This window comes from Gymnodraco acuticeps, unplaced genomic scaffold, assembly GCF_902827175.1.
Source record: "Gymnodraco acuticeps unplaced genomic scaffold, fGymAcu1.1, whole genome shotgun sequence".
In the NCBI taxonomy this organism is placed as follows: domain Eukaryota; kingdom Metazoa; phylum Chordata; class Actinopteri; order Perciformes; family Bathydraconidae; genus Gymnodraco; species Gymnodraco acuticeps.
The window spans coordinates 36,448-57,910 of NW_022990478.1; the positions used below are offsets into that span (position 1 = coordinate 36,448).

The 21,463-nt window shown below is 41.0% G+C and overlaps 1 protein-coding gene across 1 annotated transcript in view; it reads left to right on the top strand.

Moving 5' to 3' along the window:
* Positions 1-21,419, top strand: part of LOC117552664 (contactin-associated protein-like 4) — a 57,825-nt gene extending 36,406 nt beyond the window's left edge. Inside the window, exons 5-11 of the mRNA XM_034226239.1 lie at positions 2,143-2,346; positions 10,461-10,636; positions 11,558-11,698; positions 12,535-12,802; positions 14,792-14,941; positions 15,461-15,632; positions 21,281-21,419. Of these exons, the coding sequence (XP_034082130.1) occupies positions 2,143-2,346; positions 10,461-10,636; positions 11,558-11,698; positions 12,535-12,802; positions 14,792-14,941; positions 15,461-15,632; positions 21,281-21,419 (1,250 nt within the window). The remainder of the gene's footprint in view (positions 1-2,142; positions 2,347-10,460; positions 10,637-11,557; positions 11,699-12,534; positions 12,803-14,791; positions 14,942-15,460; positions 15,633-21,280) is intronic.
* Positions 21,420-21,463: the final 44 nt, after the last annotated feature.

Genomic DNA, 21,463 nt, shown 5'->3' on the forward strand with positions numbered 1-21,463 from the left:
AACTTGACTGGAGTCCACCTGTACAGTAGTAAATTCAATTGATTGGACATGACTTGGAAAGGAACACACCTGTCTATAAGAGGTACCACAGTTGGCATATCAGAGCACAAACCATCAAAAACTTCTTTGCAATTTATGTGTTGGTTTTTCTTTTTCCTAAAGAATCTGTCAAGACAAATTTGAGATTCAAAGTGTAAATTAAAGATGTGCATATATATTTAATTCAAACACACCTCATATGTATACTTTATACACACAACACTGACTGGAGATGAAGCTGATGTTAAGCAGGCAGCAGATCAGATAGAGTAGTGATTCTCAAATGGGGGTATGCGGACCCCTGGGGGTACGTTGGGGTACTGCAGGGGGTACATGAGATTTAAAAAAAAAAAAAAAAAAAAAAGGTTAATTAAAAAAATAATCTTAGTAAAATAAGTTAAATAGAAAACACAATTTTATATAAAACATTCATAGAACCACCAAGGGGGTCCTCATATAAACATGTCAAATGTGTGTATTGTATTTGATAGTTTTTCACAATAACATATTACTTAAATTGAAAAACTCCTTGGAAAAATCTGTTTTATAAAAGTGTTATGTTATTTTTTTTCATGCATAAAATGAAAATATCCTTAGTTTGTTGTAATACATACCACGAAGGAGTTAATACATCACACACTGAGGGAACATCACTATATTGTAATTATTTATATAGGCTTTTTCGATCAAAAATGTTCGGGATCGGTCAGGGGGTACTTGGCTGAGAAAATGTTTCAAAGGGGGTACATTACTGAAAAAAGTTTGAGAAGCACTGAGATAGAGTATATAATCTAAAGGAGTAAAACACAGTGAGCCTATTGCACCTGCAAGATGTGAGTTAAAAATGAGAAAGAAAAAACGGAGCGAGTTTTGTAAAAGACGCTCGGGCAGAGAGGACAACAGCTGCTGCTCCGACAGCTCTGGGCCTCTTCATAGGTCTGCTGTCTGCCAGAGGAAACTTCATTACAGGAACACAGGCAGAAGTAATCTGTCTGAAAGAAGTCAAGCCGGTGTGAAAAGTTAATCAGTTCTTCTTGGCCCCCATAAAACTGGATTTCCACACACTTGTCATGCAAATCCATTATTTCAGTTAGATAAAAAATGTAATCCTGTTCAACTCTGTGGACAAAAGAAGTGTAAAATAAGAAAACTGCAAAAGTAAATTATGACATTTTTAAACCAGACAACAACAATTGAAAATAAATAGGATTAAAGACACACGAGGGGCTAAAATGGCTCAATACACAATTCATTGTTATGAAATATTAGTGTTTTTTTGGTCACCCTGGTTGGTTAAGAAGACCAGTTGATGCAAATTGATGTATTTCAGTGATGCTTTCGACACGATAGGCGGGAGATTTGTAGCACATCGATGCTCAAAGCCATGATAGGCAAGTGTATCATTTTCTTAAGAATTATATAAGATATTTTCCCTGGTCTATAATCTGCTTCTCATATTCAGACACTATTAGCTCTGTGATATAACAGCATTTTGTTCAGAGCTCAATCACTCACTTTCTCATAGAAACTCTGGCAGTTAGTTCACGGCTCGGAGCAGAAACGAGAAAATCCACAATGTTAAAAGCTATGATCTACAGTAGACCCACACTTGAGAACCGAATAATAACAAACCGAAATCCTGCTCGAAGTATAGAAGTTGACATTGAGTGTTTTCAGAACTACCATTAGTAACTATTGAATAATAAAGTAGAAGCATACAAAACAGAATCAGCTCACTAAGAAAAGTCAAGGGAGCAATCCACAAGTAAGAGACGTCCGACTACCATAGAACAAAAAGTGATTATAATTATATGTGCAAGTGCAAATGTTATGTACATACAGTGCACTTTCAAAGTCAACTTGATCAAAGTCAACTTTATTGTCAATCTTTCAGTTTGTGTGTTCAGACAGAGAGATTGAAATACCGTTTTCCACAATCCCGAATATGTGTATAAAAATATGTATAAATGTGTATATTCTCTCATTATTTAGACATTTCCCACAGTCCCAATACTCAAATCAGTTGTACTCTTAATTTTATGTCCAGTTTGCGTGATAATATCAAAAAGTCCCCAAATATAATGTGTGTTTTTGTTTTTTCAGACTCTGACGTGGTGAGCTTTGACGGCCGCAGCAGTCTCCTCTACAGGCTGATCCCCAGGCCGAGGCAGGCGACCAGAGAAAGCGTCTCTCTGATCTTTAAAGCTCTGAGTAACTCGGGGACTCTGCTTCACGCTGAGGGACGGAGCGAACACAGCCTCAGTCTGCAGCTTCAGAAAGGAAGACTCCTCCTGACGCTGCGGAGAGGTACGACTCCGAAACCCTCTTACTCACAATGTCATGATCGCTAAAAGTCATTATGAGATTTAAAACAGGTTCTTTGTTGACAGGGGGTTTCCGATTGGTGCTGTTATATTTCATTACAAGCTACTAAACTATACTGTTTTAAAGACTTTCCAGATGATGCAAACATCCATGGTAACTTTATATAAGAAGCCATAACACCTACAGACTGTAATTAATGATTTATCATCAAGCATGTCACTTTATTTACTGCTTGTGATAACATGTATATTATTTATATCTCTCGCTCTGATTAGCCTGCAGTTGTCTGCGTGGAAACATCAGTAATCTATGCGGTGGTTGAACCTTGTTGGGCATTTTTTGACCACTAGTTTCTATTATTTTGCTGTTGCCCTAAGTGTGCGGTGAATTTGAATTGTTACCGTCAAATTGGAAACAAACAAGTATTATCGCATCGTACAGTAAAGCGTTGTATCGTATTTTGCATTAAATAACATTGCGTTTAGCAGACACTTTTATCCAAAGTGACTTGCAATAAGATTTCCTTTGCCTTTGCTTTGGTTTTATTCATTATTAGGTTGATCCACTGATTCAACACTTATTAGTCTGCTACAAATGTCACGGAAAATGCTAATAAAATGTCAAATTTTTATCCTGAAAAATATTTAAAATGTAAAAAAAAAAGACGAAAAATACACTATTTCTGTGAAATATGATATTTTACAAAAACATGATATTTTACAAAAAGGGAAAGAGAAGAAAGGACTAACTTTTTTTATTGAACATGAGAATTTAAATGTGTTTCTCCCATCCTGAAAATACTCAAACTCATGTTTCAAATGGCTCAGGCACAGCACAGGAGACCAGGAGCAGTTTTCTTAGTAAAGTTATTTCCTCCATGGCACTAACTGTAACACCAGCCTCTCTTATTTCCTGCCATAGGTTGCCACAGTGACGCATCCTAAAACCCGGAAGTAACCGATCATAAATCTATCGATTAGATTTATGATTCGAAAAGGATAAAAGTAGGGTAGACATGTGGAGATTATCCGACTGAACAAAACGTGATCCGTCTCTTAAATGTGTGTCAACCACAGACCTTATTTCCAGCTATTTTCCAAAATCCTTCGGAGAAAGTGCATTGCGTTTTTGTTGAAGGAACCCATGCGCAGCTTACTTCCGGGTTTTAGGACGCGTCACTGTGGCGCTCTATTGTTCACCCCTTTTAAATCACCGAGAGTAATTTGCATCTTTACCTGCTTTACTGTACATCCTCATCAGTGTTTGCAGTGGCCATCACCATAACAACATTTTGAGAATTGTGTTCCCTCTGTGTATACCGAACATCACTTGAAAAAATATACTTAGTCACTTTTTGCATCGTACTGTCTAAACAGTTTTAATTAATACAACAGCTTATTAAAATGTATGACATTTCTCCAAAAAAGTAAATGTCCCCTCTTCACTGTACCTTCGTTATGTTGGTGTTTAGTTCTCTAGCTTCCTGACTCATTATTTAGAGCAGTTATTTTCTGTCACTGGATTATTTAGTAAGAGTAAATACACTGGCGATCAATTTCCTCTGATTTCTTGCCTCCTGGCTGAGCTTTAGTACGAATGAGGAAGGTTTCAAACAGGAAGACAAGCTAAAACTTGGTGTTTTTATTCTATATTAAGTAAGTAAAAGCTCTCCGGATATAAATGATGTACACAGAGTCGTTTCACTGCAGCTTGCTGACATTGCATTCATTTCATTTCAAACCTTTATTTATCCAGGTGTATCCCATTGAGATCATTGATCTCTTTTTCAAGGGAGACCTGCTCAAGTTGGTTCCACATGAAACATAAAACATAAACAGAACAACAAAAATGACATCTTACAGCATCATTACAGGGATTACAATTTACAATTACTATCCACATGAGCAGGTACCAACAGCTTCCGATTGAGTAGCATCCAACCGAGCTTTAAAAACATTTAGTGGCACTAGATTGCTCAGTTTCCATTTCAATTGCAGACTATTCCAAGACAGAGGAGCTGCACATCTAAAAGCTATCTTCCCTAAGACAGTCCTAGCAGCTGGCACATTTAATAAAACCACAGCATGCGATCTCAGGCAGTAGCCTCTTACAATTCGCCGTGAGATCAGGGAGCAGATGTAGGATGGAAGTTTCCCTAACATGGCTTTATATATAAAAATGTACCAGTGACTGAGCCTCCGTACAGTTAGCGAAGGCAAACCAGCCCTTGCATACAGGGTACAGTGGTGCATGAATTTCAAGATGCAACACTAATTGCTTAAATGGGGAATATGTTTGCACGAAGACACAGCTTGCACAGTGACACAGTATGAGTCTGCAGAGTTTATGCAGGAACTTTTGACCTGGCTCACATTTTCCCAGAGGAGCAGACGGGAGCTGCTGGTGTGGCTCAGAGTTTCAGGTGGAAGCTGCTGAAATCGAGAAGATTGATTTGTGGTGGTGTAACAGCAGCTTGGGCTGGAGGCTCAGTTGCATTTGGAGGAGAATACATCATGTAATAATGGACTGAAGGCAGTAAAGGGGCAGAAATAAGTCAAAAGCACTGGTGTAGTGCGGCACAAAATACAAATATGAACCTGGAATGAGCAGAATATGTCCTCTTTAAAGGGGACCTATCATGCAAAATGCACTTTTTAATGTCTTTTATACATAAATATGTGTCCCCGGTGTGTCAGGGAACTCACAAAGTGTCAGAAAACAAAACCCTCTCTCTTTTCCTCCGTACCCAAATCTCTAAAAACGGGGCTACAACGGAGCTGATCCAGATTTGCGTCCGATATGACGTCATATCTGAAATGTCAGAAACGTTGCTATCAGAAACAATGCACGACGTGTTTTGGACGTAATATGGTCTTTGTTTACATTAGCATCGCTAACACTCAGAGCTAACCTGTACTGGAGAGAGTATGGGTAAAAAAGCAGGAAATAAAAAAAGGAACTCACCTGAAACAGAGGGATATGAGGGATGTCTGAAATGCATGATCTGTTTGGCATTTTGAGCAAAACACATAATAGACATGTTTTTTATAGATTTGTATATATCTGAGACCCATAATATATGCATAAAAATAGCATATTAGGAGAATTTTAAAACTTTTTCTGAAGGTGTTTTCTATGTTGCTTCTAAAATTGTGTTCTAAGATTTCGAGGACACCATTGTCATGAAAATGAAATGGAAAAAATGAAAGAAACGATTGCAGTGTCTGCTTGTTTCTATCAGCAGAGACCGTTCTCGAAAATGTGACAACCCACGTAGAATGACAGAAAGTCAAACTTTACTATGGTTTTCATGCATCTTAAGAAAGACTCACAAAAGGCAGAACAGCCGTGGAATATCAATGCAGTGGCGACTTCTTCTCAGGATTCATTTTAATGCCAGGTTTCTTTTGAAGTCTTCAAACACAAAACCTTCCTGAACTGTTTTCCTGCAGCTTTTGTTGTGAGCAGATTGTTTCTCACACATTATTCTTGTGTTGACTGATTGCATGCATGCACTCCGTCTCAATCGTTTAAGATAAATGAAATAAAAATGGAAATACGGAAACAATTACTGTCATCTGATAAGAGCAGTCTTTGTCTTCCAACAAAATTAGATTTAGAGTCTCTGTGGCAGTGGCGGCGCCAGAGTATTTTTGTTGGGTAATCTATGGTAGGGCTAACCCATACAGTGGTGGGGCTCAAGTCAGTATTTGTAATGTAATTACATACACGCTATATCGCACCCCCTTGACAGTGAAACGCCACGCGTGAGGCTTTTATTAGTCTCCTTTTATCAGCTAAATTACATCGAGAGCAACAGGTGTGAGTTAAACAATACAATAGCCTATTCTGCTAATTCCACGTTGTTACAACATGCTACGCAGCGGCAGAAACAAGAAAAGTTGGCATATAGAATTGACACGGAGAGGGAGAGAGAGAGAGGGAGGGAGAGTGAGTGAGGGAGGGAGAGAGAGAGAGAGAGAGAGAGAGACACATACACAGGTAAACAGAGAGAGACAGACACAGCACACAACAGGTGGCCTGTGTCTCTCTTGTCATACAAAACACTTTTTCAAATGACCTATTACAAAATATATTCAAAACTCACTATTCACTCTTCAGGTGGGTCGTGTGACTCTGGCACCTGTTCGACTTGTACCTCAATGCGAGGGCGTTTAAGAACAAATCTATCCATCCGAAATATACAATTAATCCTAGAAGTTCTGCTGATGATGTCTGCTGCAATTTACTCGGCGCGAGTTTTGGGGACTTTTCACTGTGAACGTGACGTATCGACGTATCAGTAATGCATGCAGACCCAACGTTTCGTTGCTCTGATTGGCTGTAGGTCTATTCATTCGGAGGCATTTTGATCTGACCGCGGCCGCGCTGATATTATAACGCCAGAACATTTTCACACCTTTAGTGTATAAAACTCCCCCACTACTTAGACTATTCCTTGCACCCCTCTAGCATAAGCCCGAATGGTCTCAACCATATTGCGTCAGTAACGTGCACTTGTTGTTACAGCAGGATCAGTTTGTGTGTTGTGGAGACGACCGGTAGATTTTCGCAATCCGTGTTCTCAACATGCTTACTTTAACATAATTGTTCATGGTCGGGCTAAGGTAGGGCTAAGCCATTTCTTGGTATGGCTGTAGCCTACCCCAGCCATACCCTGGCGCCGCCACTGCTCTGTGGAGAGTCGTAATGCAGATGATTAGGTGATATTGCCTTGGGGAGCTGTCGGAAGTTATCTAACAACCTGCACTGTAAAGAGTTTAAAGATTTCAAGGAACTTTAAGCAGCTTCTCGCATAGTTTACCTTTAAAAGTCCCTTTGAAAAGGCAGCATGAATTCTGTGGATGCTCCCTGAAAACCAGTACATTAACCATTATTAAGTCTGGAGATTTAGGAAATGGGAAGTGTCTGCATGAGTTTTAGTTTTGGAAGAGATTGTTTCTTAAAAGGTAACATAATTGAGCAATGGAGCGAACAGACATCTAGAGGCCAGGAAGTTACTAATCCTAGTTATTGATTGTTCATCTCATTGCTTACTGGATAAAAGAAAGCTCCTTTTGGCAAGATTGTATAAAGTCCCTTACGGCCCGTCCACACAGTGGCGTGCGTTGAAAGCTTCACCATTCACTTTGAATGGGGTGACGTCACTTTTTGCCGAACTGCATTGTGGGAAGCGACGCGGAGCTTTGCTGACGTGGCTCTCGGCAAAAGTTGAGCAATGTTCAACTTTTGAAGCCTCGGCAGAAGCGTCAGCCAATCGAATCATATGCCAGTACAAGCTTTAGCCAATCAAACCGCTGCTTGTGTGTCCGGGGCGGGAGATTCATGTGATTGGTTGTTGGTTGAGTTTCAGACACGCCCGCCGGCAAGCTTCAACGCACGCCGCCGTGTGGACGAGCCGTTACACACCAAGCCGATTTCGGCCGTCGATGAGCGTCGTGTCGCCCTACTCAGATTGGTGTGTCCCGCACCGTCGTGTCTTTTCGGCCGTGCCGACACCTTCAGCTAAAGGCCGTCAGCCAAAGAAATCACTCTGATTGACTGTTCAGTTTAGCGAATCAGTGCATGAGAAGCGAAACGGAAGTGAGGGACCCAAACAAACTATTAAGAAGGCAAATCTGAGATTTCATTGAACTCCAGCTCTCGACTCAGGTTCGGGAAAGCCCCGTGAGCTTCTCGCTGTAGAGAAAATGGAACGCACGCTATTTGTTGTTTGTTTATATCACGCAGTCTGTTCTTCTCTCGGTTATCACGCAGTCTGTCTTCCGGTTGTTGCCTCTTTTGAATGACGAATACACACTACCGCCGCCTGCTGGTAAGGAGAGTTATTGCCACTCACGCATGCGCAGTTCGTACGTGCTACTTGGCCGTCGGCTGAAGTCTTTGCGGTGTGTTCCAGAGCGACTGTTGACCAAGACGCAGGAGACGTTCCATCAGGACGTGTTCTTTGGTGTCAGTTTGGTGTGTAAGGACCTTAACACTGGAAGATGAGGCGGTGCTAATATATTATCTTCCTGCTTTTTAAACCCTCTAAATGTCTTGTTTCCTCAAATATCAGCACAGTTAGCAATATGATCCACTGCGTGTCAAGTTCACCAAACTCTCTATGAATTAAGATTAGCTCAGTGATCAAATTCACTTCAATTCAAAGTTAATCTATGACAGCAGCTTTTTGTGATTTAACTATTGATGAACACACATCCGTAAAATGAAGTAAAGTTAAGTTAAATAAAGTCAAGTACTACTGCAATGCACTCTTCATCGGGATCCCTAACAAAAGCATCCAGAAGCTCCAGTACATTCAGAACAGCGCTGCTAGGATCCTGATGAGGGTGCGCAAATACGATCACATCACCCCCATCCTTAAAGCACTACACTGGCTCCCCGTGGAACTGAGGATCGAATTCTAGGTCTCCGTCCTCACCCCTCCAGTGTATCCATGGAACTGCCCCCCCCCCCCCCTACCTTAAGGAACTCCTCACCCCTCATACCTCCTTGCGGACCACCCGCTCCAGCAACTCCAACTTCCTCAAACCCCCCAGGACTAAGCTCCGTACTATGGGAGACCGGGCCTTCCGCTCGGCTGCTCCCAGTCTGTGGAACGCTCTCCCCGAGCACATGAGAGCACCACAGACCGTGAAGGCCTCAAAACCCATCTGTTCAATAGAGCCTTTCCCTAGACCTGTTATTTATTACCACCCTTTTATTTTATTTGTATTGTTTTTTATTGCTTTTTATTAATTCTACCGTGTTGTGTAATGTTTTTATACTGTTCATGCTCACTGCTTGTAGCACTTCGGGATTTGAAGTCAATTATGAAGTGCTTTATAAATGAAACCCATTATTATTATAGTACAGTCAAGTAAAGTCAAATCAAGTTCAGAAAAGCAAAGTAAGGTAAAAGTAGAGGAAAGTAAATATAGAGGTAAGTAAAGTGAAGTGGAGCTGATTAGAGTAAAGTAAAATAAATTGTTTTAGTAAAGACAAAGCGATTTACCAAAACTTAACCAAATGCTAAGTGCATAAACATAACTAAAGGAAATGTAAACAATGCTTTAGTTGCAACAGGCTGATATTGAACGTCATTGTGTTTCCTTTGAAATGTAGTTGCTGCTGCAAGCTAGCTGTATATGAGAATATCTAGCATATAAAGCTTTATGTATAGGAGACAGGGTTGCAAGGAAAGATTAGTAATGACTTAATACACTTGACTTTGACATCAATTCCCTGTTTCTCTCATTCTCACACACTACCTCCTGATGTATGGAGATGAAGTACTCTCTGCCTCTGTGGTCTCTCCTCTGCTCAGTATCTGTCTCACAGATCAATGATGATTGATCACTGAACACGGTTCATTCTCTCTGTCTCTCTTTCTCTTCGACTCCTTTGACCACACAGACTCCATTCAAACTATATCTAATTCATATTTAATGACCCGAGTGCCTTAAGCTCCGTCTGCTTCTCACCTCCTTCTCTCAGCTCTGCACTCTGTCTTCACTTCGCCCTTTTAATAACACTTTTCTACCTCGATCTCTGCCACCATTAGTATTCATTATGTGTTGTCACCTTCATTTTCGTGTTTTTGTATCAGTTTATCCTGAGATCTAATCCCCTGCTGAAAAGTTTGACACTAATTTACTAATTTAGAGACATAAAAACAGCATTAACCTCCAGTAAACTGAGATATTGTGTTCCTAGAGAGATGGGGAACCAGAGCTGAAGAGGCTGTATTTCATATGCTGTAAAAACAAAACCTGCAGATATGAGGGTACAACTATTTTAATGAATAAAACATTAGGAATAAACCTCAAATATTTTAAATCAATCTGAGATTTTAAGCATCTCATTCTTGTATTTTATTTTTGTATTTTTTATTTGGCGATAACAAGACAGGTGAAGACAGATACAGTGCTTTTGTGCGTGTTTAAAATATAACATAAATAATAATATTATAAACAATAATGCTTTGAAAAAATAAATAATAATGCACTTACATAAAAAAGTTTCAATTGAAGTTACCTCTCCTTTTCATCCACCCTCTTCATCTCACTCTTCGTCTTCCTCCTGCTCTCCAGGCAGGAGCTCCTCCCCTGCCAGCCAGCACATGGTGTCTGTGGGCAGCCTGCTGGACGACCAGCACTGGCACCAGGTCACCGTGGAGCACCACAGCACCCACCTCAACCTCACCGTGGACAAGAACACTCTGTGGGTGCAGATCCCACCAAGACTCACCCGCTGGGACCATGACCAGGTGAGGGACGAACACACACACACACACACACACACACACACACACACACACACACACACACACACACACACACACACACACACACACACACACACACACACACACACACACACACACACACACACACACACACAAACTGTTGGGAAAATACTGAATGTACTCTTCCAATATCAGAGTTCACATGACAACAAAGGTATCCCAACTGTAGCTGTGAACATGACAGGATGTGTGATTACCTAGAAGAGCATCAGGACTGTTTGAGGCATATGATAGCTATGTGATTAACATGATAGACATCATTTCTGACGTGGAGCTAATCTGAACTAAACATTGAATACTGCTTTCTACTCCTCCATCTTGTGACTGTGTAACTCTCTCTCTCTTGTATATCAGCATGTGAAGGACGCTGTTCAGGAGCTAAAGAGAAAAAGTCAGTATTTTGAGAAAAAGTCCACGTTTTGAGAAAAAGTCCACATTTTGAGAGAAAGTCAGAATTTTGAGAGAAAGTCAGAATTTTGAGAGAAAGTCAGAATTTTGAGATTTTGAGAAAAAGTCAGAATTTTAAGAGAAAGTCAGAATTTTGAGAGAAAGTCAGAATTTTTTAGGGAATTTCAGAATTTTGAGATTTTGATCAGTATTTTGTACATGACGGCAGGATGTATTGATTACCTACAGTAGGTTACCCGTATTCCTGCATCTTGTGACTGTGTAACTCCCTCTCTTGTGAGCATGTGAAGGAACTAGTTGTATCAAATGCTCTGTATGTGATGACTACTTCCATTCTTGAGAGGATAATAAATACATGTATCCTGATATTGAAGCTCAAGCCGGTGACGAGTGATACGTTTCTAACACTAACATTCACACCTGCTTGAGTTTTATTGACTTATTCGTCTTTATGCTCACGTTTCCTCCGCACAGATGAGTGTGGGAGCAGACCAGGCTCTCGGCTCTCAGAGGTCGATCAACAGAAATTTCCACGGCTGTTTGGAAAACCTGGAGTACAACGGTGTGAACCTGATAGACCTCGCCAAACAGAGAGACCAGCGGGTCACTCTGAAGGTAAAATGGCCAATTATGTGCCAATAAAAGGTTTTTTACCGACTGCTGGTATTGCTTTAACATTGTGAGTCTGAGTGTGAAATCCTGGAGACACCAACAATTAGGCTGTAAGCTGTACAACAAAAGCCACGAGGCGGTAAACATGGGAAGAAAACACTTGGTCGTGCACAGAGAATCCAAAAACAAAATCGTCTGACCATTTATTCCTCCACGAACCAGGCAAAGATAAAGTTCATTCCAATCCCAGTAACTGAGTGTAATGGTGAGTGCAAGTGGAAGTGTGATGGATACTGCGGTCAACAGAAAATGTCACTTCCTCACTCATAAACACATTGATTCATCAGTTTATTGTTCATATTAATAATGTGAATCTGCGACGGAAGCTGTAAAATGAATGTAGTGGAGTAATAAGTTCAACTTTTACCAAGAAAATGTATTAGATTAAAAGTAGGAAGTAGGATAATAAGGAAATACTGAAGTAAAATATCTCAAAACGGCACTTAAGTGCAGTACTTGAGTAAATGTACTTGGTTACTTTCTACCACTGACAATGGGGCGGAAAACAAGATGCCCAAATGCTCCCAGTCCCTTATTATTTATTTCACTTTCTGTCCTCCTCCCTGACCTCGGGTTAAATTCAGCTTGATCTCTTGGTGCTTATTCAGAGCTATTATCATTATGGTAATACTCGCATGCTTTTAAGGACTCTTGCTGATGAGATCTCTGCATGAGGGCGCCGCCACGCAGCTCTGGAAATTAATTCAAATTCATGCGTTATCGAGTTTTCCCTTTTTTTCTGTATTAATTAATTTCTCTCTCCACTCCACATATCTCAGGGCAACGTGACCTTCTCCTGTGATGAACCCGTTTTTGTTGCGATGACGTTCACCAGTCCCCAAAGCTTCCTCTGGTTACCGAGGATGAGTGAACGGTCTTCATCGAGCATGACGGTGGGGTTTCAGTTTCGGACGTGGAACGAAGAGGGGCTGCTGCTGACCTTTGACCTCCCGAAGCAAGGAGGGGCGGTCTGGCTCTACCTGAGTAAAACCCGGCTTCATCTACAGATCCACAAATCTGGGAGAGCGCCACTGGAGCTCAGTGCAGGTCAGTTTGACCCCCAAATCCTCCTCATCCAACCCTAATTCTCAGCCTTAAAGAGGACATATTAAGCACAGTATCAGTATAGTGTCTCTACTTTAAAGAGTCCTCTCCTGCTGATGTTCAGGTGTATATCAGTATTTAGTGTCTCTACTTTAAAGAGTCCTCTCCTGCTGATGTTCAGGTGTATATCAGTATTTAGTGTCTCTACTTTAAAGAGTCCTCTCCTGCTGATGTTCAGGTGTATATCAGTATTTAGTGTCTCTACTTTAAAGAGTCCTCTCCTGCTGATGTTCAGGTGTATATCAGTATATAGTGTCTCTACTTTAAAGAGTCCTCTCCTGCTGATGTTCAGGTGTATATCAGTATGTAGTGTCTCTACTTTAAAGAGTCCTCTCCTGCTGATGTTCAGGTGTATATCAGTATGTAGTGTCTCTACTTTAAAGAGTCCTCTCCTGCTGGTGTTCAGGTGTATATCAGTATGTAGTGTCTCTACTTTAAAGAGTCCTCTCCTGCTGATGTTCAGGTGTATATCAGTATGTAGTGTCTCTACTTTAAAGAGTCCTCTCCTGCTGATGTTCAGGTGTATATCAGTATGTAGTGTCTCTACTTTAAAGAGTCCTCTCCTGCTGATGTTCAGGTGTATATCAGTATGTAGTGTCTCTACTTTAAAGAGTCCTCTCCTGCTGATGTTCAGGTGTATATCAGTATTAGTGTCTCTACTTTAAAGAGTCCTCTCCTGCTGATGTTCAGGTGTATATCAGTATGTAGTGTCTTTACTTTAAAGAGTCCTCTCCTGCTGATGTTCAGGTGTATATCAGTATGTAGTGTCTCTACTTTAAAGAGTCCTCTCCTGGTGATGTTCAGGTGTATATCAGTATGTAGTGTCTCTACTTTAAAGAGTCCTCTCCTGCTGATGTTCAGGTGTATATCAGTATTAGTGTCTCTACTTTAAAGAGTCCTCTCCTGCTGATGTTCAGGTGTATATCAGTATGTAGTGTCTCTACTTTAAAGAGTCCTCTCCTGCTGATGTTCAGGTGTATATCAGTATGTAGTGTCTCTACTTTAAAGAGTCCTCTCCTGCTGATGTTCAGGTGTATATCAGTATGTAGTGTCTCTACTTTAAAGAGTCCTCTCCTGCTGATGTTCAGGTGTATATCAGTATGTAGTGTCTCTACTGGGACATGTCTCCATGCTTTAATGTTCAAATAGCTCTTTATTTTTCTCATACTGCCTGTGCTGCAGCACCTCCTTTCACCCTCTGTCTGAAACCAGAGCCCAGTCTGCTCTGATTGGTCAACCACTTAGATGTCCCGCCCCTTAGCCTATCATGTGTTGGAGCGCTAGCCAATAGGAGAGCGAGTATTACATAGTGATGTCAGGAGTCCAATGAAGCACATTTCTGCCCTGTCCAAGAGAGCCTCAGCCATTTCCTTTAGTTTAGTTGTATGTGAAAAAGATAAGCTGTCACTGACATTTCAGTATAGAGTTATTGGTACAACAGCACCACACAAAAATAAATGCGCACATATTTCCACTAGTAGAAACTATATAAATATAATGTCAATGTCAATCCTGAGGCCTGAAGAACAGAGGAATCCATTTAGCCATCTTCCTGTAGGGTGATTAAGCCAATTACTGAATCCTCCAGGTTTTACAACATTGATTCGTAGCTAAACTCCACCTCTGACCTCCCTGAGGCCCAAGGCAATCTCCCTACAGAGATCGATAAGTTAATGACTGAAATTCTAATCCTAACCTCCAGGAAATAAAGACCAGACAGTTGTATATCTGTATCTTTGTGGACAGTATATTGTATATTTCTGTTATTATTATTGTATGTATGAATGCTGCGTGTCTTTGTTGTATGTCGTCTTTTCTGAATATTTTGATGGCACCTTAAAAGGAGTAGCTTTACTCTTCTCGTTGTACTTGTATAACGGCAATAAATGCTTCTATTCTATTATCTTCTATTCTGTATTTCTGTGTACTCAGGATCAGCTCTGGATGACGGTCAGTGGCACTCTGTGGAGCTGACCTCCAAACGAGGACATCTTTCCGTCTCTGTGGACGGGGGGGAAGGAGACACCGCCAACGCCAGCCCCCCGTTTCCTGTTTCCACTGACGGTCAACTCTTCTTTGGTGGTAAGAGAGTCAGAGGTTCTTATCATCTGAAATAATTGCAGAGGACTTCTTCAGAGAAGAGTGAAGAACAAGTTTACGCTGAAATGCATTATCTCCCCTTGTAATGTGGATATGTTTATTATATTTCTCTTCATTAAACCTTTGTTTTAGAGTGATACAATTAACCATTTAGTTAGAATTAGCTTAGTTTAGATTTAAGGGAATTGTTTTAGGTGTTTTTAAGCGTGTCAATACTGTGTATAATACATAAACTATATTTTCCATTTCTACAGTAGATGTATGAGTGAAATATATTTTAGTTTAGTATCTGGGTTCCAATTCTCAAGCTTTGTATAATATACATTTTCTAAATAATCATAATGTGTTGATTTATTTCTTGACTGGGTTTATTGCACATTTCATTGCATCTTTAGATTTTACAAGACATTTGTCCGTCGTTTTTTGTCATACCTTACCACCTGTATTTTTAAACTGCATTGAATTGAATGTTTTCTGACGTTGTTCCCTCTTCTGGGTCAGGTTGTCCTTCTGAGGGGAGCAGTGATCAGTGTGTGAACCCCTTCAAGGCTTTCCAGGGCTGCATGCGTCTCCTGACTGTCGACAACCAGCCTGTGGACCTAAAAAAGGTGCAGCAAAGGCTGATGGGAAACTACAGTCACCTGCAGATCGACATGTGCGGCATCATCGACAGGTCAGACCATCAGTTTTTTCAGGAAAAGTTGACATAAAAGCAAACGTTGCAGTAAATTGGTTCTTACATTTATGTATCCATGTTAGGCACGTTGTATAATATGTACTACCAAATCGTTTGTGTCAAAAAGCCTGTTCAGTTCCTAATCTCCCCCTGAAGGCTCTGTGACTGGTTTCCTGTGAAATTGGGTTGCTCATGGATTATTAGACAGCAGAGGACTGGAAACAGAGAGATTATGGCGGCAGTGTCCCAGTCTCAATGTTTTCTCGCTAAGAAAACAATTCAGTTTCTGTTCTGTCTATAAAGCTTCAGACAGAGTGAGACGCAGCTTTCTGTCTTTGAGCTGAAATGTGGTTTCACTTTATGAGTTATTTGTGAGAAGCAACAACACACACACACACACACACACACACACACACACACACTCTGTCAGTACTAAAACCAGAGTCACCCTGCAGCGACCAGCGGGAGAATCTACAAGAAGGGACGAGTTGCTGGAAATACTCACAGATAATAAATCTGAGCCGCAGTGAAACAACGGACTCACACGTGTTATCAGCTCCGACAAACAGGCTCTTTCTCTTACCTTCAAAATAAGACTAGCTTTTTAAGCTTTGAGCACCAGAGCCTCATGCTTAAAATGTCTCATTTTAGTTGTCAGGTCCGTGTCGTTTACGCTGGGGATGCTGGAGACATGTCCGCCTCACTTTTGGAAATGGCCAATTCTGTACACCCCACTTTTTATAAGCATCATTTGTTTAAAAAAACACACACACACACACACACACACACACACACACACACACACACACACACACACACACACACACACACACACACACACACGCACACCAACATTAGGAGATGGTTGGCTCTTTGTCTCAGTGTGGGATTGAGTTGGGGACAAATTGTTTCGACGTTAGTGTCAGTAAAAATAAATTATTGGCAGGTTTAAAAAAACAGCTTTCTTTCTGCTACTGCTGTTCAGATATTGTTGCCAGATGATCATCATCATTCTCGGCCCCCTCCTCTTCATCATCTACATCCTTCCCCCTTGGTCAGATTCTCCGCCAATACAACCTGGACTCTCACTGTTACGCTGACGACACACAGATTTACCTCCGCACCAAATCCCCCCACAACCCCCCCCCCCTCACCCACATCGAATCCTGTGTGACTGCAATAAAATCCTGGATGCAACACAACTTCCTCAAACTAGCAATAAAACTGAACCCCTCCTCATCGGCTCCAAATCCCCCCTCAGCAAAACCCCCAACCTGACAGTCACCATTGATGGCACCCCTGTTTCCCCCTCCACCCAGGCACGCAACCTTGGCGTTATATTTGACCCCACCCTCTCCCTTCGAGCCCCACATCCGTCATGTTGTAAAAACCTCATTTTTCCACCTCCGCAATATTGCCAAACTCCGTCCCTCTCTCACCCGCCCTGCAGCTGAGCGACTCATTCACGCCTTCATCTCCTCCCGCCTTGACTATTGCAACTCACTCCTCTACGGCATCAGCTCCACCTCCCTCAGTAGACTCCAGCGTGTCCAGAACGCAGCCGCCAGACTCCTCACCCACACCGAATCATGGCATCACATCACCCCGGTCCTCAAAGAACTCCACTGGCTCCCCGTTTCACACCGCATCCATTACAAACTCCTGGTCCTCACTTACAAAGCCCTCCACCATCTGCCCCCCCCTACCTCACTGACCTCCTCATCCTCTACCAACCACCCCGGTCCCTCAGATCCACCTCAGCCGGTTTGCTTTCCATCCCCAAGGCCAAACTCCGGAGCTTCGGGGATAGAGCCTTCTCTGTGGCAGCCCCGAAGCTCTGGAACTCCCTCCCCCAATACCTCCGTGAGTCTGAGTCCCTCACCCTGTTCCAGTCCCGCCTCAAAACCCACCTCTTCAACTCTGTATCCATAAACCCCCCCCCTCCCCTCTCAACCAACTTCCTCCTGACTGCTTTTCTGTTTTGTTTTTGTTTTTGTTTTGTTTGTCTACCCTCCCTCCCAAATGTAAAGCGTCTTTGGGTTCAAGAAAAGCGCTATAGAAATATCATTTATTATTATTATTATTATTATTATCGTGATACACTTCTTGCTTATGCTGATTGTTGATTGTCAGGACTCCATTGCACTTGGAGGCCAACTTTAACTTTGGGTAAACCCATTTTAAAGTGATATAACTTACTTTTAGCACTATTGAGAGGGAGTCTCCTGAACTCAAGTCAGAAACACCAAATGTCTGAATGAGTTATATTAAATTAGATTAACTCTGTGTCGCAGGGTTGGTCTGTTTCATCATTTTTGAATTAACTAGGTTAGCTACATTAGCTAGCTTACAGCAGTTCTGCAATAATAGGGATGGAATCATAAGATCAGATAAGATAGAACTTTATTGATCCCAATTTGGGAAATGTTTGTGTTGCAGCAGCATAAAAAGACATGGCATTGTACAATACAAATTAAAAGACAAGAAATAAACAAGAAAGTAGAAAATATACATGTTGAATTTACAAATGTACAATAACAAGATATGTATATATTGCTTTAGCAAGGTATTATATATACATATTATAAGTATGTGACAGATGGAATATTAAATATTAAACTGAATATATAAATGTGAAATGTACAGTGTGATTTTATTCCAAGAGAAACTATGGAGCAGAGACTTCTGAGGTGATTTCTTATAGAGATTTGATCACATTGTTAAAATAAGCCGGTAAAACTTATATATTCGGTACATTTCCAGCTACAGCGACAGTTGGCCAACTTTATAGCTTTGTAGCTACTTTGTGTGCTTTGGCTTAGTGTGTCACTTTTCAGTGTTCCTGTTTCTGTTGTCTTGTCGGAGATGTTTCATCGTTTGCATGTGTTTTGGCTCGTTTGTCTTTTGATATGTGAATCAATTCTTTTTTTTGAAACTGTATCTCATTTCTTTGAGGGAAAATGTTTATGCTGTTGTAGCATGTTTGAACCTGTTGGCCACCGTCAAAGACTCAGTTATAGTTCAAGTACCTCCAAATTAGAATATACTTGAGCATAACATGCTGGTTAAAACTATACAGACATGAATCTTGAGAATGTAAACTCTGGTGAACCAATACACATTATTGTTCAATATAAAAATCTATTTTATTGACAGAATCAATATTATTACATGTTTTTCAGCCTCTCGTATGTCTTAATTGCCGAAAATGTATCTTCAAGCTATACTGTGTCAGTTTATTATTTGGTGAGTGTGAGCAATTGCATTGTTCTCACAAACATGACATTAGACCGTTCTATAAATCACTACAGCTCTCTGGTATACAGCATACAAATGATCCTCTGAGCAGCTCTATTTGCAATAAATGCCATCTTGAAATATCGATTAACATTTCTCCAACCCCTCACATGAAACCTGCATTTTCTTCTGAAAGCACTCATCGTACGCACACGGAATTTACCTTGAGACTTTGGAAAAATACACTTATTTTGAAGAAGTGCGTGTGTGCGTGTTTGCAGATAAGGAGGCAATAATGGCATATATTTAATTTAGTGGAGGAAATACATAATCACGCACCTCCATGTTTACTTTCAGTTAAAAATAAATTGCTGCAAAAAAAACAACCTTTATCTGACAAGTCCGCTGAGTCAGGCTTTTTCTAACTGACTTAAAGATTAAAAACACAAGCCTCTCTCTCTCTCTCTCTCTCTCTCTCTCTCTCTCTCTCTCTCTCTCTCTCTCTCTCTCTCTCTCTCTCTCTCTCTCTCTCTCGCGCTGCATTCACATTTTGCTGACCTAATTTCTTCTTAAAAATATGTTTACAGTGGCTGCTGAGCTCCAATCATGCCAACCTTCATCCCCTTTGTTGGCGTCGCTGCTTCCTCCTTCGATCCGTATCTCAACCTTAATTCCTCTTCCTGGATTTCTCTCTCTCTCCACAGTGTCTCCATCATGTTGTTCTATTTGTCACGGTCTGTCTGTGTTGTGTTTTGTCTGTCTCTGGTTTCCTGTTTTATTTTGAAAAGTGTTCACCCCCTGTCTTGTCTGTTGATTTCTGTCTCTGTGTTTGCCCTCCTGTGTCTGATTTGCTGATTGTGTTCACCTTGTGCCCCTGTGTTTTCTCCTCCCTCCTCACCTGTCTCTTGTTTGTGTGATTAGTCTTGTGCGCATTTAAGTTCTGGTTTTTCTGTCTGTCATTGTTGGATTGTTGTTTGTCTTGACTGTGTTCACTGGGAAGAGTTCTGTTGTTACCTTAGCCTTGAAATAAAGGTATTTTCTGTTTAAATCTGCGTTTGGGTCCTGCCTGCTTCACTCAACCCTGACACTATTTCCTCTTTCTGTTTCTTATGTCATAATAACCCTTTGTTATTCCTTTGGTTTCCTTTCTTTCCGCCCACAGCTCAGTCCTGACACAGGGCCGACTCTGAGAAAGATAAGAGCAGCAGCTCAAGCGTGTTCCACTTTCTGTATTTTAGATGCCGCAGTTCATGCTACATGTTATGTGAAGTTGGAGGACAGACACTTATTTACAATCCAATAAATCACTGCAGTTCTCACAACCAGCTAGATCTTATTTTGCACACTTGACTAGTACATACTTTTGCTCCAAAGTATATTTTCACAGCGCAGTAGGGAAGCTGGTTTAGTCATAGATGTATAACAAGAACTGGACAGCTTTAAATGTGGGGCCTCGTCTATGAAAGTAGCTCAGTAGCGCATAAAAGCCACGATTCCCTTACTTTAGGTACAAAAATACCATGATCATCCAGGAGTCCATTGGGCGTTCGAACTTGTGTACGAGGGTTCACAGAAATTGTAGTACCCTTGTTTTGCCACTCGAACATTTGCTTCAACGTCAGGCACACTACCTGGGGGATTCGATAAAGTCAGGACCGATGCTAAGGTGCTGTTTGAGGGTTTTTATAACTACCTGTTAGGGCTGCTCAATTAATCGTATTTTAATCGCAATTACGATTTTGGCTTTCAACGATTATGAAAACAACATAATCGAAATATAACGATTATTTTTTTTATTGGTATTTCAGTTGAATTATACTTAAAGTTCAGGGTAATCAACTGTTAAAAACATACTTTAAAAAAAAAAATTCAATAAATGGATGTTTTCAAAGTAAATGGATAATTGTTTTTAATAATCGTGATATCAATTATTGACCCAAAAAAAAAATCGAGATTATGATTTTTGCCATAATCGAGCAGCCCTACTAGCTGTTGGAGGGTTTATAACTTCCACTTCCAACCTCTCTACTTGTTGGTTTGAAAAGGCACTAAAAGTAGTAGACACAAACTATGGAACTCTCTCTCTCCCTCCTCAAAACCCACCTGTTCAGATCAGCCTACTCACTGTAGTGCTTCCTATCATCTGCTTCCCCTGAATAACCTGTCCCTATCATTTGTGTCCACTTTAATTGTCTTCTCCATTATGGTTTGTTTGTGTTTTAATCATGTTTTGTTGCTTTTACATCTTAGAATATTTAACAAATTGTACGGTGTCCTTGGGTGTCATGAAAGGCGGCTTAAATAAAATGTATTATTATTAGACCCTCAACCCATCGCGCAAACAGAGTAAAAGTGGGTTAGTGGATGCTGGTACCAGACCTTAACGTGTGTCTCCGTGTGTCTCTCAGGTGTTCTCTGAGTCACTGTGAGCATGGAGGCAGCTGCAGTCAGTCCTGGAGCTCCTTCCACTGTAACTGCTCCGACACGGGGTACAGCGGAGCCACCTGTCACAGCTGTAAGATCAACGCTCTGTTCACTGTTGTTTAAAGGTCACACACACAGCATGGACTCTCTCTCTCTCTCTCTCTCTC